This window comes from Terrapene carolina, unplaced genomic scaffold, assembly GCF_002925995.2.
Source record: "Terrapene carolina triunguis isolate 2854851 unplaced genomic scaffold, T_m_triunguis-2.0 Scaffold191, whole genome shotgun sequence".
NCBI lineage: Eukaryota > Metazoa > Chordata > Testudines > Emydidae > Terrapene > Terrapene triunguis.
Window position 1 is genome coordinate 933,455 of NW_020664542.1, and position 13,517 is coordinate 946,971.

Here is a 13,517-nt window from a genome sequence, read left to right on the forward strand (position 1 = left end):
GGGGGGGATTGGGCCCAGTGGGGTTACTCCTGACTCACACTGGGGTGAGTGAGAGGGGACTCGAGCCCTGTGACCGTACACTTTGAGCTGCACTTACTGACCCTACCCTGCACCCTGGTCACACGGGCTCTGGGCAAAGGGCTCTTTGGGAAGCTGGCTGGCTGATGAGCTAATGGGATAAGGAGGCTCAGGGCAGCTGGCGGGAGGGGGAGCAGGCGAGCAGCAAGCTGAGCCGCTAGCATTTCCCGGGCCTGGCTCTGGGAAGAGCTCTTAGCCAGCCCCGAGGGATGGGGTGGGCGGCACAGCCATGGTCAGAGGCAGCTGGCACCGTGAATGCCGACTAGGGGACAGTGGCCTGTTCGCCCCAGCCGGCCCCGGGTCCTGGCTGGTTCTGCTGATTCCAGCACCTTGGCCCTGTTCCAGCCGAACCAGCCTGGATGCCACCCCGCCGTCTCTCCAGCTTCTGCCCCTGCCCCACTCCAGCCGCTTCTGCTGATTTCCAGGTGTCCTCTGCCTGCCCTGCTGCTTCTTTCTTTGGGCAGGAGGTGGGATGGCACAGTCGTGGCTGCCTGCGGGGAGCACAGCCAGGTGGGGGGCCCTGCACAGAGGCTGCTGCTGGGCCTGGTACCTACGAGGTCGGGGGAGCCCGAGTTGAGGGCAGGAAGGGACATGCAGGACGCTGGAAGATGGGGGAAGGGACGGCGATATGTCCCTGTTCATCATGTGTCCCCACGCTCAGCACTGCCCCCTGCTGCCCCCGTAAGCCACTGTGCCAGCCGCGCTCAGACCCCGAGCGGGTGCCCTTGGCCGCTCACTCATGGTGAATCCCTGCCTTCCACTTCCAGAAATGCGTCCATTACTGGCCTGAAAAGGAAGCCACCTATGGCCTGTTCACCATCCGCCTTCAGGGGGTGAGCGAGCAGGCGGAGTACACAGTCCGGGATCTCACCCTCCAGGTGAGTCAGAGCCCCCCAAGCCCAGGACAGTAGTGGGGAGGGATAGCTCAGTGGTTTAAGCATTGGCCTGCTAAACCCAGGGTTGTGAGTTCAATCCTTGAGGGGGCCATTTAGGGATCTGGGGCAAAAATCTGTCTGGGGATTGGTCCTGCTTTGGCCAGGGGGTGGGACTAGATGACCTCCTGAGGTCCCTTCCAACCCTGATATTCTATGACGGAGGGTGGGATTGAGCAGCAGTGACATGGGTAAAAGAATCCATCCCAGGAAGGATGGGGAGGGGTTTTGATCCCTGCAGAAGGGAGGGGTCTCTCCTCCAGGAGCGGCGCCAGGGTTTTTGCCGCCCTAGGCAGCAGCGCTCCTCCTCTGAGCATTCAGGGGGCCTGGGGTCTTCAGCGGCGGGGGTCCTTCCGCTCCATGTCTTAGGGGCACTTTGGCAGCGGGTCCCGGAGCGAGTGAAGGATCCACCGCCGAATTTCCGCCGAAGATCCAGAGCGGAAGGACCCCCCGCCGCCGAATTTCCGCCGAGGGTGGCAAAATGCCACCCCCCAAATCCTGCCGCCCTAGGGGACTGCCTAGGGTCGTCTAGTGGAAGCTCCGGCCCTGCTCTCCTCTCCCTGTCTGGAGAAGGAGTTCACCATCAGAGCTCCTCTTTGGCCTTAATTCCCAGCCCACCTGCCCTCTCCCCACAAGTGGCCAGAGTTAAGGGGAGAGCTCTGGATCCCCAGCCCCTACCCATTCCCTGCTCCCAGTGACACTGGTGCAATTCGGGGTTTCGCCACTGAATCAAATGGAGTTGGTGTAAATCTGGAGTCAGTGGAGTGAGTCCAGATTTACTCCGGTTTAATGGAGAGGAGAGTTTGAGCCATAACACTTTGGGGTTGAATTTCCTTTGGCAAGTGCATAGCCTGTCGGCAGAAGGAGGGGGGCAGGGGCTGGGGATCCCGGCGGGTGAAGCCTCAGGAAAGACCTGCCTGTCTGCATTGCTGGCGATGACCCACTGGCTCTGCATAGTCAGACCATGCTGGCCTTAGCCCCAGTGTCTGGGTCCCTGTCTTTGGGAACAGGAGCCCTCTGGGACTGGAAGGACAGTACTCACCGTATCCATCCGCATGCCATTGAGATCAAGGACGTAGTCAAAGAGGGATCGGACATTTACACAGATAGCGAGACTATCCAGTGTGCGAGTTAATGCAGACAAAGAGTATTGGAACTGAGAGAGCGCCTGGTGCCCAGGGCTTCACCCGGTCTCTAGCTATTAGAGATCAGGAGGAGACCTTCATGGGAGCAGGTTATTGCATGTCTGCCTGCTCTGGGGTTCTTGCACCTTCCTCAGAAGCAGCTGTTGCTGGCCACTGTCGGAGCCCGGACACTGGCCTGGATGGGCCTGGGGTCTGATCCAGCCTGGCCAGGCCATGTTCCTATGTTCTTGTTTCTCTTTCACTCCGATGGCTGGGAAGCTCGAAGGTGAAAGTCGCCCGGTGAAGCACGTCTTCTTCCCCTCCTGGCCCGACCAGCAGGCCCCCGAGTCAGCCAAGCCCCTGCTGCACCTGGTGTCGGAGGTGGAGCAGATCCTGCAGGCTGCACCCAGCACGGGGCCCGTGGTCGTTCACTGCAGGTGAGAGCCTTCCCTGCACCCCAGGGTGGGAGGAGGAGTGTGGACTCTGCTTCCGCCTGAATGAACAGTAGGGTGGGCTGGCAGAGGTTGGGAGGGGACCTTTGGCCACTCGGCCGAGCCACTTGTAGAGGAGGAGCATGCGGCAGGAACCCGCCCTCTTTCCGGTTGCTCTCCTCGCTGCACCCGCGAGTGTGAACGCTGGTTGGGAGTCTCTTCTGCTCCCTTCGTCCTGGGTGCAGCGGGTTGGCTTCACGGCAGGACTCTGGGAACTGAGGCACGTGCAATGGGCTGAGTGCCATGTGCACACTTCTGGGGCTGAGCTATGCTGCTGGCTTCCCCATGAATCCCTCCCTAGGCAAGTGACCTCCCCACAGAGCTTCCACGCCTGCTCACTGACTCGCCATGTTACTGACAAGCGAATCCTGGGCTGGTGGAAGGTGTCCCGCTGACCTAGTCAGCCTTTGGCCCTTCAAGCTCCATGGCCAATTCATCAGCTGGCCTCTCAGGGTGGGAGGATGGCCTGGGAATTGGGAGACCCAGGTTTGAGTCCCAGCTCTGCTACAGACTCCCAGTGTGACCTTAGGTCAGTCACTTTGGCTCAGGGCCTAACTTCCATTGACATCAGTGGAAATCTGGGCCAGAGCCTCCCTGTGTCTTGGTTCTCCACTGGTACCTTGAGGGTAAAAGCACTGCCCTGCCTCCCAGGTGTCTGAGATTGTGAGGGGCTCAAATACTGCAGTGATGGGGGGCTATAAACCTAAGCGAGACAGATAGCTGATCCTGGAGACAAGGGACCCAGTTGTGATGTGGACAAAAGCAAGGACCATAAGGAACTAGCCTCAGGCAGCTGATCAATCCACAGACATGACCAACCTGGGTCAGGAGGGAGCTGGAGACAAAAGGGTTTGTGCGCTGTCCATGGAGCTTTCCAGTGTCCTGTATCATCCACCCAGCTTCAGTTTGATCTGCCTTCTGTGTCCCACTCAGTGCAGGGATTGGTCGGACGGGCTGCTTTATTGCTACCAGGATTGGATGCCAACAGCTGAAGGCCAAAGGAGAGGTGGATATCCTGGGGATAGTGTGCCAGCTCCGGATAGACAGGTACGTGCAGAGTGACAGCAAGGGGCCCGGGCCACCTAGGCATGAGGAGTTGGGCAGAGCTGGGAGGAAGCGCTTGGTGGTCCCAAAGCACTCGGGAACTAGCTGTAGATGGAGAGAAGCAGGAGCTGGTGGGGGGACTGCCCTCGCATTAAGAGGGTCGGTGAGAGAAGCAGAGAAGGATTCAGAGCAGCGAAGTGGGATGGGTTGGTTGTATACAAACACTGCAGGAGAACAGGAAGAGAACTCCAAGGGAACGGTGCTCACCCTCCTGCACAGTGAGGCTGTCTTTGGATCCGCTGCCCTGCTGGCCAGGAAGGAAGCGACAGGTTTGAAAACAGAGTGATTCATTCCAGTCGGTGTCTCGCTGGGTCCTGCAAGCGCCAAGCCTGGTCTCAAATGAAAACCACTTTCCATTGACTTTCCTACTGAGCTAGCCAGACCCAGTGTCATTGGGACCACATTACGGGCTGGGCTTTCAAAAGAACCCAGCACCCTTTGGGGCATCAAAATACCTGGCCAGGTTTGCAGAACAACCTGGGGCGTATAGAAAACCTGACTCCAACTGTGAGCGCAGATCACCTGAAAATCTCACCCAAACTGCCCACCCTGCATTAAGCAGGATGTTCCACTAATGGATCTGACCTGCCTCAAGCCATATAATCATCCTCAAGGCACAGGGAATTGTCTCCAAAGCACAGCCCCTGACACGTCAGCAGATCCTTGTCATTTCAGCCCGCCCACCCTGGTGTTCTACATGTGGGATGGCCTCTATGAGACAGAGCTCAGAGCAGCCCTTGCCACAAGCCAGACAATAAGCTATTTTGGCTCCCACAGTCAGGGCCAATGGATCTTAGGGACTTCAAGATGTGAGGTTGTCCTCAAGTGACTGCTTTAGAGCTCTACAAAGAGATGCTCACTTATTTACACAAAACCGCAGAGGATCCCCTTTCAGTGGGCATAGTGCAATCCTTTTCACCATCCTCCCAGGGCTTGTCCATTGGGAGGGCCCCACATGCCTTGCTGGCTTTCCCGGGATACATTGCATCCAGGGATAGCAGAGACTCAGTCTGCTCTAGCTCCCTGCAACCTGAATGAATTCCGCTTGAATTCTGACCCCACATGCTGGAAGGTCCGATCCTATCCTTATGGTCCAGTTCTAGGTATCAAGGCTTCAAGGCTGTGAGTTTATTTTTCATATGAGGCCGCCAAACAGAGCATTCAAATCCCGTGTCTGAACACTGCTATCCACACTTAGATGCTGAAGCAGCATTTACTTGTTCCAGTAAGAATCTGGAGTAGAGCCAGATGCTGATCCCAGTTACAACAGGGGGATCCTGACTTCAGTGGAGTTACTCCAGATTTGCAACAATTGAAAATCAGCAGACTCTGTCCTTTAATCCGGGCTGGGAACCGCCTGCTAAGGCTTCCAAATCCCCAATACTGCTTAGAGAATTCCAAGTCAGCGAGGTTGCATTTCACTGTAGTTATTTGGGAATAGCAGGCAGGGCTGGAATGCCCATGCAGCTGAGAGTTCTCCAAGGAATTAATCGATCAGGTGGCTGCAGTTTAATTAAACCTTACAACAGACCATCTTTTCTTCTTCCAGAGGTGGAATGATTCAGACCAGTGAACAGTACCAATTCCTCCATCACACGCTGGCTGTGTATGCTTCGCAGCTCCCCGAGACGACAGGCCCATAATAATCCCAGCCGTCTGCTGGGCTCTGACTTTCCCCGGGGCACTCTGAAGTCTCCAGCATCTGAGCCGACAGTAGAGCTACCAGGAAAGGGCTCCAGCTAGCCCTGGCTCCTTTCTGCTCACATCATGCCACCCTGGCAGCATGAGAGGAACTGTGGCACCCTTGAACGGCCATGGCAAACCTGCCCTGAATCACGCTAATTACCTCCTGGCATCTTGTAATTAGGGTAATTAACTAGAGCTGCTTAGAAGTGTCCCAACACACAGCGATGCATTGCTAGCACAGGTTGGTTTGTGGGCAGATTTGAACAAAAAGAGGGATTCCGGTGGGTTTTTGTTGGTGCCATTTGCTATGAGCGTGAGGCCAATTTCACTGACGGAAACGGGCTTTTGCTTTCTAAACCTGTGGCATTCTAGCCCCGACTCGACCAGCAAACTGTGCTAAGGAACTGGATATATGCTAGGAACTGGAGCATGGTTTGCATTTGAACCCTCCAACCAGTTACATCAAGTGCGGACTGGAGCTGGTTACATTACATTGCAAATAAATAGCACCCTTGATTCTGTTTGTCAATCCTTTGTGAGTAAACGTTGATTCACAGGAGTGACTTCGCTCTTTGGAATGGCCTGCAGAGTTGATGTGAACAAATTTGAGTGCCAGGGTCTTTGCTAATGGCTCACTTTGACTATTTACTGTTCACAGTGTATGGCTGGTCACCTAGGTGACCTGCTGACAGAGGGGGTGGGAGTGAGCATTACTGGGCTCACCTGGCCTCCGCTTCATGCATTCGAACCTGGGGAATTTGCAGCAAGGTACTAGGGAAATGAATGCCACGTAGTGGGGGAGCCAGAAAGGAAGGGATTCACCAGTATAGTGCTTGGGCACTCAAGTGATCTCTCACCACCTCCCTTGCTAATTCCCATAGGCAAGGGACTGTGCAGGTTCCTCCCAGAGATTCCCACTCCCATGGGGTGCCCCAGGGCTTTTGCAGAGGGGAAAAGGGGGTAGCTCTGTGGCTTCCGCACCCCCAAAGTGCCGCACCTCTGGCGGTGTTAATCTCAGGGGACCTGCGGGAGAGTTTACGCAGGGAGAGAAACAACCTGGGGAATGCTCTTGGGGACACAGGTCCTGACCCAGACCAAACTGTCAGAGACTAAAACTTGATGCCTGTTCGGCGGCTGATGTGAAATCAATTGGGGAGTCTCCCTCCACAGCACAAAACCACAAGCGTGACTGGCACTGATTGGCTCCTTCACTGACAGTCTGAAAAGAGGGTCCAAGAAGTGAATGGCCGTGGAGATCAAACTCCCTTCTCACCTCTATGGGTCGCCTGTGGACAGGGGTAGGTACACTGTGACTGGAAGATTGCCCTGCTGCTGCCCATGCTGTACCTGCCCTGGGAATAAGCAGATCTCTAGCGCCCTGGGCTGCCAAAACAGCAGTTTTCATTGTTTGCACAGCACCCAGCACACTGGGGTCCTGGTCCATGACTATGGCTCTGCAGTATTACCGTAATACACTTAATCATGTACAGCACCCAGCACACTGGGGTCCTGGTCATAGAATCATAGAATATCAGGGTTGGAAGGGACCTCAGGAGGTCATCTAGTCCAACCCCCTGCTCAAAGCAGGACCAATCCGCAACTGGCCCATGACTATGGCTCCGTAGTGTTACCGTAATACACCTAATCATGTACAGCGCCCAGCACACTGGGGTCCGGTCCATGACTAGAGTTCCTAGGCACTACGACAATAAAAATAATAATAAATTCATCAGCATTAAATCCTCATGAGGAAAGAAGCTCTCGTTCTGGGGCTGTGTGGGTGCAGGTCGAATTTGGGTTTAATAAAGCAAGGATCGCTTCCTGCAGTAGACGTTCCTGGGGAATGAGGATGTGCGTGGGGTCCCTGACACTGCTGATACAGCCCTGCAGGCCTTCTACACCCCTGATCCCGAACTCCATGTTGTGTAGCCTCATCCTCCCCGACAGCACTATCCTGCTTGCCCAGCACACCTTGTGCTGAGCCCACGAGCTGCCTCCAGAGCAGTTCCCAGGCATGCATGGGTGGGGGAGGCTTTGGAAAGGCTTTCATGGCTTGCATGAGCAGAGAAGTTGGTTGTTTCTGCTTAATCTTGCTGGTTCTAAGCAGCAAATTCAATGGGGCTTCGGGGACAGCTCAGGGAGCATTTTGGTCATAAAAATAGCCAGTACTACAGAAATTCTCATGTATCACTGAAGCCTGTCATTCCTTATTAGCTCTTCCCACATGTGCTTGCCGATGCTCCTGCTAGAGTGTTTGTCAGGGCAATTATTATAACAGAGGATATAATATTATTTGTAGCTGTGTTGGTCCCAGGATATTTGAGAGACAAGGCGGGTGAGCTAATATCTTTTATTGGACCAGCTTCTGTTGGTGAAAGAGACAAGCTTTCCAGCTTCTTCCGGTCACAGACCTGACAAAGAGCTCTGTGTAGCTGCAGAGCTTGTCTCTTTCTTTCACCAGCGAAAGTTGGTCCAATAAAAGATATTAGCTCACCCGCCTTGTCTCCCTGATATAATATTATGTCAATTTCTCGGTTTTTATCATCATGTCCTTAGAGGCAGAGAGGAGTAAAAACCATATCATTTTCTTTGTAAATAGCTTTTGAACGAAAGAGAGAGGCAGCCAGTCATTTCAGCCCCAGAGAGGATAGTCAGCCATTTGAGCCTCTTTGTTTAAATGGCTCTGTGTAGCTATTAAAATGCAAAGTGCCATCAGTGCTGTTGGGTCTGGGTTATTTCCTATCCCATAGCAGGTTACACCTCGCATAGAACGGATACTGTCATGTGGAAGGTTGCAAGAGATGGCAGTTGTCTGTAACTCTTGTTATGGACTAAGAAGAAGCGTCTGGCTGATCTGCGATCTCAGCCAATAGCAGAAGTTGGATGGTGAATTTAAATGATTTCTTCTGTGTGTTTGTTTGTTCCTGGTGTGGCTCCTAATATTAACACCCTCCTCACAAACACAACCTCATGAAAGCCCAGAATATTACTCTCCGCTTGCTATGTGTCCTAAAAACTGCACTCTGTGACTGGAAGAGAGATGAAACCACCCTGGTTTAATGAACCTTTCACTTAAGATGTGTTTAACAAGGGTTGCCTCTGTAATGGTCCGTTTCCTTCAGCGTGAGAGACAAATCTCACACAAACCTCTCCTTAGTCCGGTTGATCTGGGACTGGAAATGGCTCAGGAACAGGATTTCCCCGGAGATCCTGGGTCATTTTTCTTTTGAGTCAGGCCAGAAATACTGTAAAAACAGCCCCGCTGTGCTATTGGGATGGTTCTGCTTCTGATCCCAGCCTCTGCAGAGGGACGTGAAACTGAAGGTGTGCTTGTTTGGAGGCAGGTTGAGCGGGGGGTGGAGGTTGAGTGTGGGGCAGAGGTTAAGGACAACGCTTACTGTATCCATATCCAGCTGACCGTCTGTTGCCATGACAAGAATGTGATCTTTCCATGGCATTGTCATGGCATGTGATTTCACCACAAGGCTGGAGCAAGAGCACAACTATCGGAAATAATAGCAAAGAGGACACAGCAAAATACGGGCCAAGTCCAATCATTACATTGGTGCCTTTTAATTTATGTTTTTTCCCCATGTTTCTGCCAGAGTGAAAGTCTCTGAAACCAGAAGTGCAGGTTCATTCACTAAAGAGTTATCACTTAACAGATGAAGAAGCAGGGTCCCTCCTGGGCCATCTCCTTTCTCTGGGGAAGGACTGTAAGATCCGGTTAGAGCAACCACGCAAAAACCTTCTATTGCCACTTGGTTCTGCTGCTGATCCACCTTGACAGTGGACAAGCCCCTTCATCTGTAAAGGAGACTCAGTTTATGTCTACACTATAGCTGCTACAATGGCACAGGTATGGAGCTCCAGCTGTGCCGCTTGCCCGTAGATGCTTCCTACATTGACAGGAGGGCTTTTCTCCATCCATTAACCCACCTCTCCAAGAGGCGGGAGCTAGGCTGCTGGAAGAATTCTTCTGTCCACCTAGCTGCCACCTCTTGGGGACGTGGATTAACTCTACCTACAGGAAAACCCCTCCCGTTGAATGGCTACACTGAAGTGCTACAGCAGTGCGGCTATGCAGCTGTAGCATTTATTTTCAAGCATAGACAAGCCCTACGTAGTTAGGTCGACCTAATCCCCACTGTAGATGCAGCGAGGTCCATGGAGGAATTCTTCGGTCAGCCTCGCTGCCACCTCTTGGAGAGGTGAACTAACTACACCAATGGCAAACCCCTTCCATTGCTGACAGCAGCGGAGCTGCAGCTATACCCTGAGAAGGGCCCAGTGTGATTACTGATTAGAGTCTTATTTTCTGCCCTGCGTGTGGGTTCTGCCATAACTAGCGGCAGAATGGGCAGTGACTTTGGCATTGGAGATCAGGGTTCTATGCCCAGTTCTGCCAATAACCTGCTGTGTGCCTCTGCTCACACGCCCGGCCTTGCTGTCTCCTCTATTTACACTGCTCTGCAAGCTCTTTGGGATGAGGATTCTCTTACTATGGCCTTGTCTACACTACAAATGCTTAGCTGGTATAGCTGTACTGGCAGAACCCTCTAATGTAAACGCAGTTTATGTTGCCAGAAGACGTTATTCTGTTGGCATAACCCCCCCTCCCCGAATGACTCTAGGGGCATGTCCACACTACACTACAGGGCTAGGGCAACAGAAGAATTATTCTGGCAATGTAGCTGCGTCTACAGTAGGGGTTAGGTTGAGCTACCTCCTCGCACAGGGGACAAAATTTGTCACAGTCCTGAACGATGCAGCTAGGTCGATCTAAGTTTTAGAAACAGAGCCAGCCCAACTATGTTAACAGAGGCAGGCTGATGTTGGGAGAGCGGTGTCCACACCAGGGGTTTTGCTGGCATAGCTGTCGGCTAGGGGGTGGTTTTTTTCACATCTTTGACCGACATAGCTCTGCCAACAAAACTTTGTAGTGTCGAGCTGCCCTCTGTGTATGTTCAGCACCAAACCAATGGAGCCTAGAGGTGCTACTGGAATACTGCTATTAATAAAGAAGTATCTACAGACTGTGCCAACAGCTGTCATTATCAAATACAATTACGTACCGGGGACAGAAAGCAGCAAGCCAAACACAGCATCAGGGAAGGTGTACACCCAAGTTGTATCCTGTCTCTGCAACTATTCAATATATACATAGAAGGGATAATGAGGGAAAGTTTTGAAGGCACTAACGAAGGTGTACAGCTCAAGGATGTGTACATCAACAAGAAAAGATACATAGGATCTGAGCAGCTCACAATCTATAATGTAGTGTTGTGGGTTGAGTTAAAACCTCCTTTAAACTGATGAGTGTAACAGCTGCATTTCTGTCAGGTTAAATGTTAAAAAAGCACTAGCAGGCTCTAAGGGTATGTCTATACTGCAGTCAAACACCTGTGACTGCCTTTGTTAGCTGACTCAGGCTTGTGGGGCTCAGGCTACGGGGCTGTGTAACTGCGGTGTAGATGTTTGGGCTCGGGCTGGGCCCCGGAACCCTGTCCTCTCATGGGGTCCCAGAGCCCGAGCTCCAGCCCAAGCCTGGACATCTACACCACAGTTAAACAATCCGTAGCCTGAATCCTGCCAGCCTGAGTCAGCTGACACAGGCCAGCTGCAGGTGTTTAATTGCAGTGTAGACATACCCAAGGCCACTCAGGAATTCTAAGAAGTGGTGTGGAAGGGTTTTGGCTGTGTGAGTAAGAGAGCAGCAGGAGACAGGACACAGAGACAGGCATAGCCGGGACAAGCACAGTGTGGGACCCTGACCCAGGAAGAAGCCCAAAGAGGGGGCTGGGGCTGGACTAACTGGCTAACGAGGCTCGGGAAGAAATGGTCTCCAATTGTTTGGTTCCTCCTGTGTTTGTGGAAACAGGACTTTGGCTATTCTTTGTTGTGGTGGGGCAGAGAGGCCCCACACTGGCAATGAGGGGGTTAAGGAGGCTGACTGGCTCCCCATTGGCAATCAAAGGGTTAGGGAAAACATGTGGACCTGTCACACAATTGGCCCCGCCCCACTGCACCTGCAGCCAATGTCAGGCATGGAGAGGGGAGATAAAAGGAGAGGGCCCACTCTTCTTTGAGTGCTGACCAAGAAGGCAGGTAGAGTGCTATTTCTTGGGGAAGAAATGCCTACTTCTAGCCTGGAGATGGCACTTGCTTGTCAGCTGGCTCAAGCCTCCTGGAAGGGATGACCAGAACCTGGGAAGGGAATTGGTAGAAGCACAGACTGTTTTGGAAACAAGCCCTGAATAGAAGGGTGAGGTCCTTGTGAAGGTCTGTGGGATGACCGTGGTTTGTTTTTGTTCCTTAGTACCTTTGAATGTCAATGCCCTGAAAGGGGGGCTTTGGCTGGAGGGCCCCAGTGCTGCTACTCTCCCCTCAGAAACAGACCAGGGGAGACTTGCAGTGGGGTGAGTTTTCACCTGCAGGGTCCCAAGGTGAGAGCTGCCCTAGTAAACAAACAAAATTGGATCAAAGATACCAGACTTCATCTTCAATTTTTCCCTCTAGCTGGAACAATCCACAGGACCCTAAATTTGGGTAGCTGTTTGCATTAAAAGCACCCCTCTGTGTGGTAGGATAGTGCAGAAGGGACCAGGGGCCCTGATCTTGAAATCCATCATTTTAGGTGCCTACCACCTGTTGCTTTCCACTGGGAATTAGGTGCCCAAATACCTATGAGGATCTGAGTCAGAGAGACTAAGGGCTGGTCCACACTAACCCCCCAGTTCGAACTAAGATACGCAACTTCAGCTACGTGTAGTTCGAACTACAAAGTACTTACCGCGGGTCCACACGCGGCAGGCAGGCTCCCCCGTTGACTCCGCGTACTCCTCTCGCGGAGCAGGAGTACCAGTGTCGATGGTGAGCACTTCCGGGATCGATTTATAGTGTCTAGACAAGACGCGATAAATTGATTCCAGAAGATCGATTGCTTACCGCCGAACCAGGAGGTAAGTATAGACGTACCCTAAGTGACTTGCCCAAGGTCATACAGGAAATCTGGAGCGGAGAATTGAACCTAGGCCCTAACCACGGAGCCAGTCTGCCTCTCTCCTCCCTCAGCCATAGGAAAATCGGAGGGTCACAGCACCTGAATCTGTAATGTAAGAAACAAAGTTAACCCCACCACAATCCTTAAATAAAAAGAGGGTGAAATCCTGGTCCTACATCAATGGCCAAATCCCTATTGACTTCAGTGGGGACAAGATTGCACTCAAGGCTTTTCTAATCCAGTGTAAAGAATCAAGAGGACACATTTTTTTCCCCTTTGAAGGTCACTTTAATTACAGGCTTCATTCTATTGTGCATGTGACGTACATTCCATTTAGCAGACCACAGAGCAGCCGGAGAGGCTGGGAAGGAGACCGAAGACTGACCTAACAATGGAACCTGCAAGCAAACTGGCATGAGTAGTCTCATGTTTGAGATGGCTGGCTAGCAATGGGAAAAGGAGTGAGGCAAAGAACACTCATGCAATGCTGCTTGTATAGGTGGACAGACTTGAATCAGCTGTCTGCACCTGGAGGGCAAAATTCACTCCTTGGTAGAGGGTTAGCACAAGGCTTAGGCAATACATAAGTTCCATGTAAGTACAGTATTTTGAGAGCTTAATTGGGATTTAAATGGTTGATAACCCTTGTTCTGGCCTTCTGTATGGGATGAATTTCAACCATTGTGAACTGGCTGGCTAAACGATAATGCCCCATGCATTTATTGGGTAAAGGTCTGAATATGTGAAGCCTGAATTCTAATCTTTGCTCACCCTGGGTATAGTCAGTGTGGTATCGTATGCAGTTGTGGGTCAGTACAGTGTGCAGATTCATGTGGGTTACGTGCCTAATGAGTTGTATTTTATCAGGGATAATGGAAGAATCTGTTTGCTGCTTTTTTATCTTAACAAAACAAATCTAGTCTAAGTTCAAGGGGTGGAGAGATGGGGAATGGGTCTTTTAGACAAAAGGCAATATATGTCCCCATCATAGACCAGGGAATCAGCTAATAGGTTGGAAAAAACCTTTAAACTATGCTGCAATCACTGAATATTTGCAGAAATCGGGACCAGTTCACAAACAATTCAGTAACCAGGAGAT

At 52.0% G+C, this 13,517-nt stretch overlaps 1 protein-coding gene across 1 annotated transcript in view; it reads left to right on the forward strand.

The window, feature by feature from the left end:
- The window catches only part of PTPN7 (protein tyrosine phosphatase non-receptor type 7), a 13,771-nt gene extending 7,888 nt beyond the window's left edge, over positions 1–5,883 (forward strand). The window contains exons 6-9 of the mRNA XM_029912132.1: positions 846–956; positions 2,414–2,571; positions 3,559–3,672; positions 5,279–5,883. Of these exons, the coding sequence (XP_029767992.1) occupies positions 846–956; positions 2,414–2,571; positions 3,559–3,672; positions 5,279–5,372 (477 nt within the window). The 3' untranslated portion in view covers positions 5,373–5,883. The remainder of the gene's footprint in view (positions 1–845; positions 957–2,413; positions 2,572–3,558; positions 3,673–5,278) is intronic.
- Positions 5,884–13,517: the final 7,634 nt, after the last annotated feature.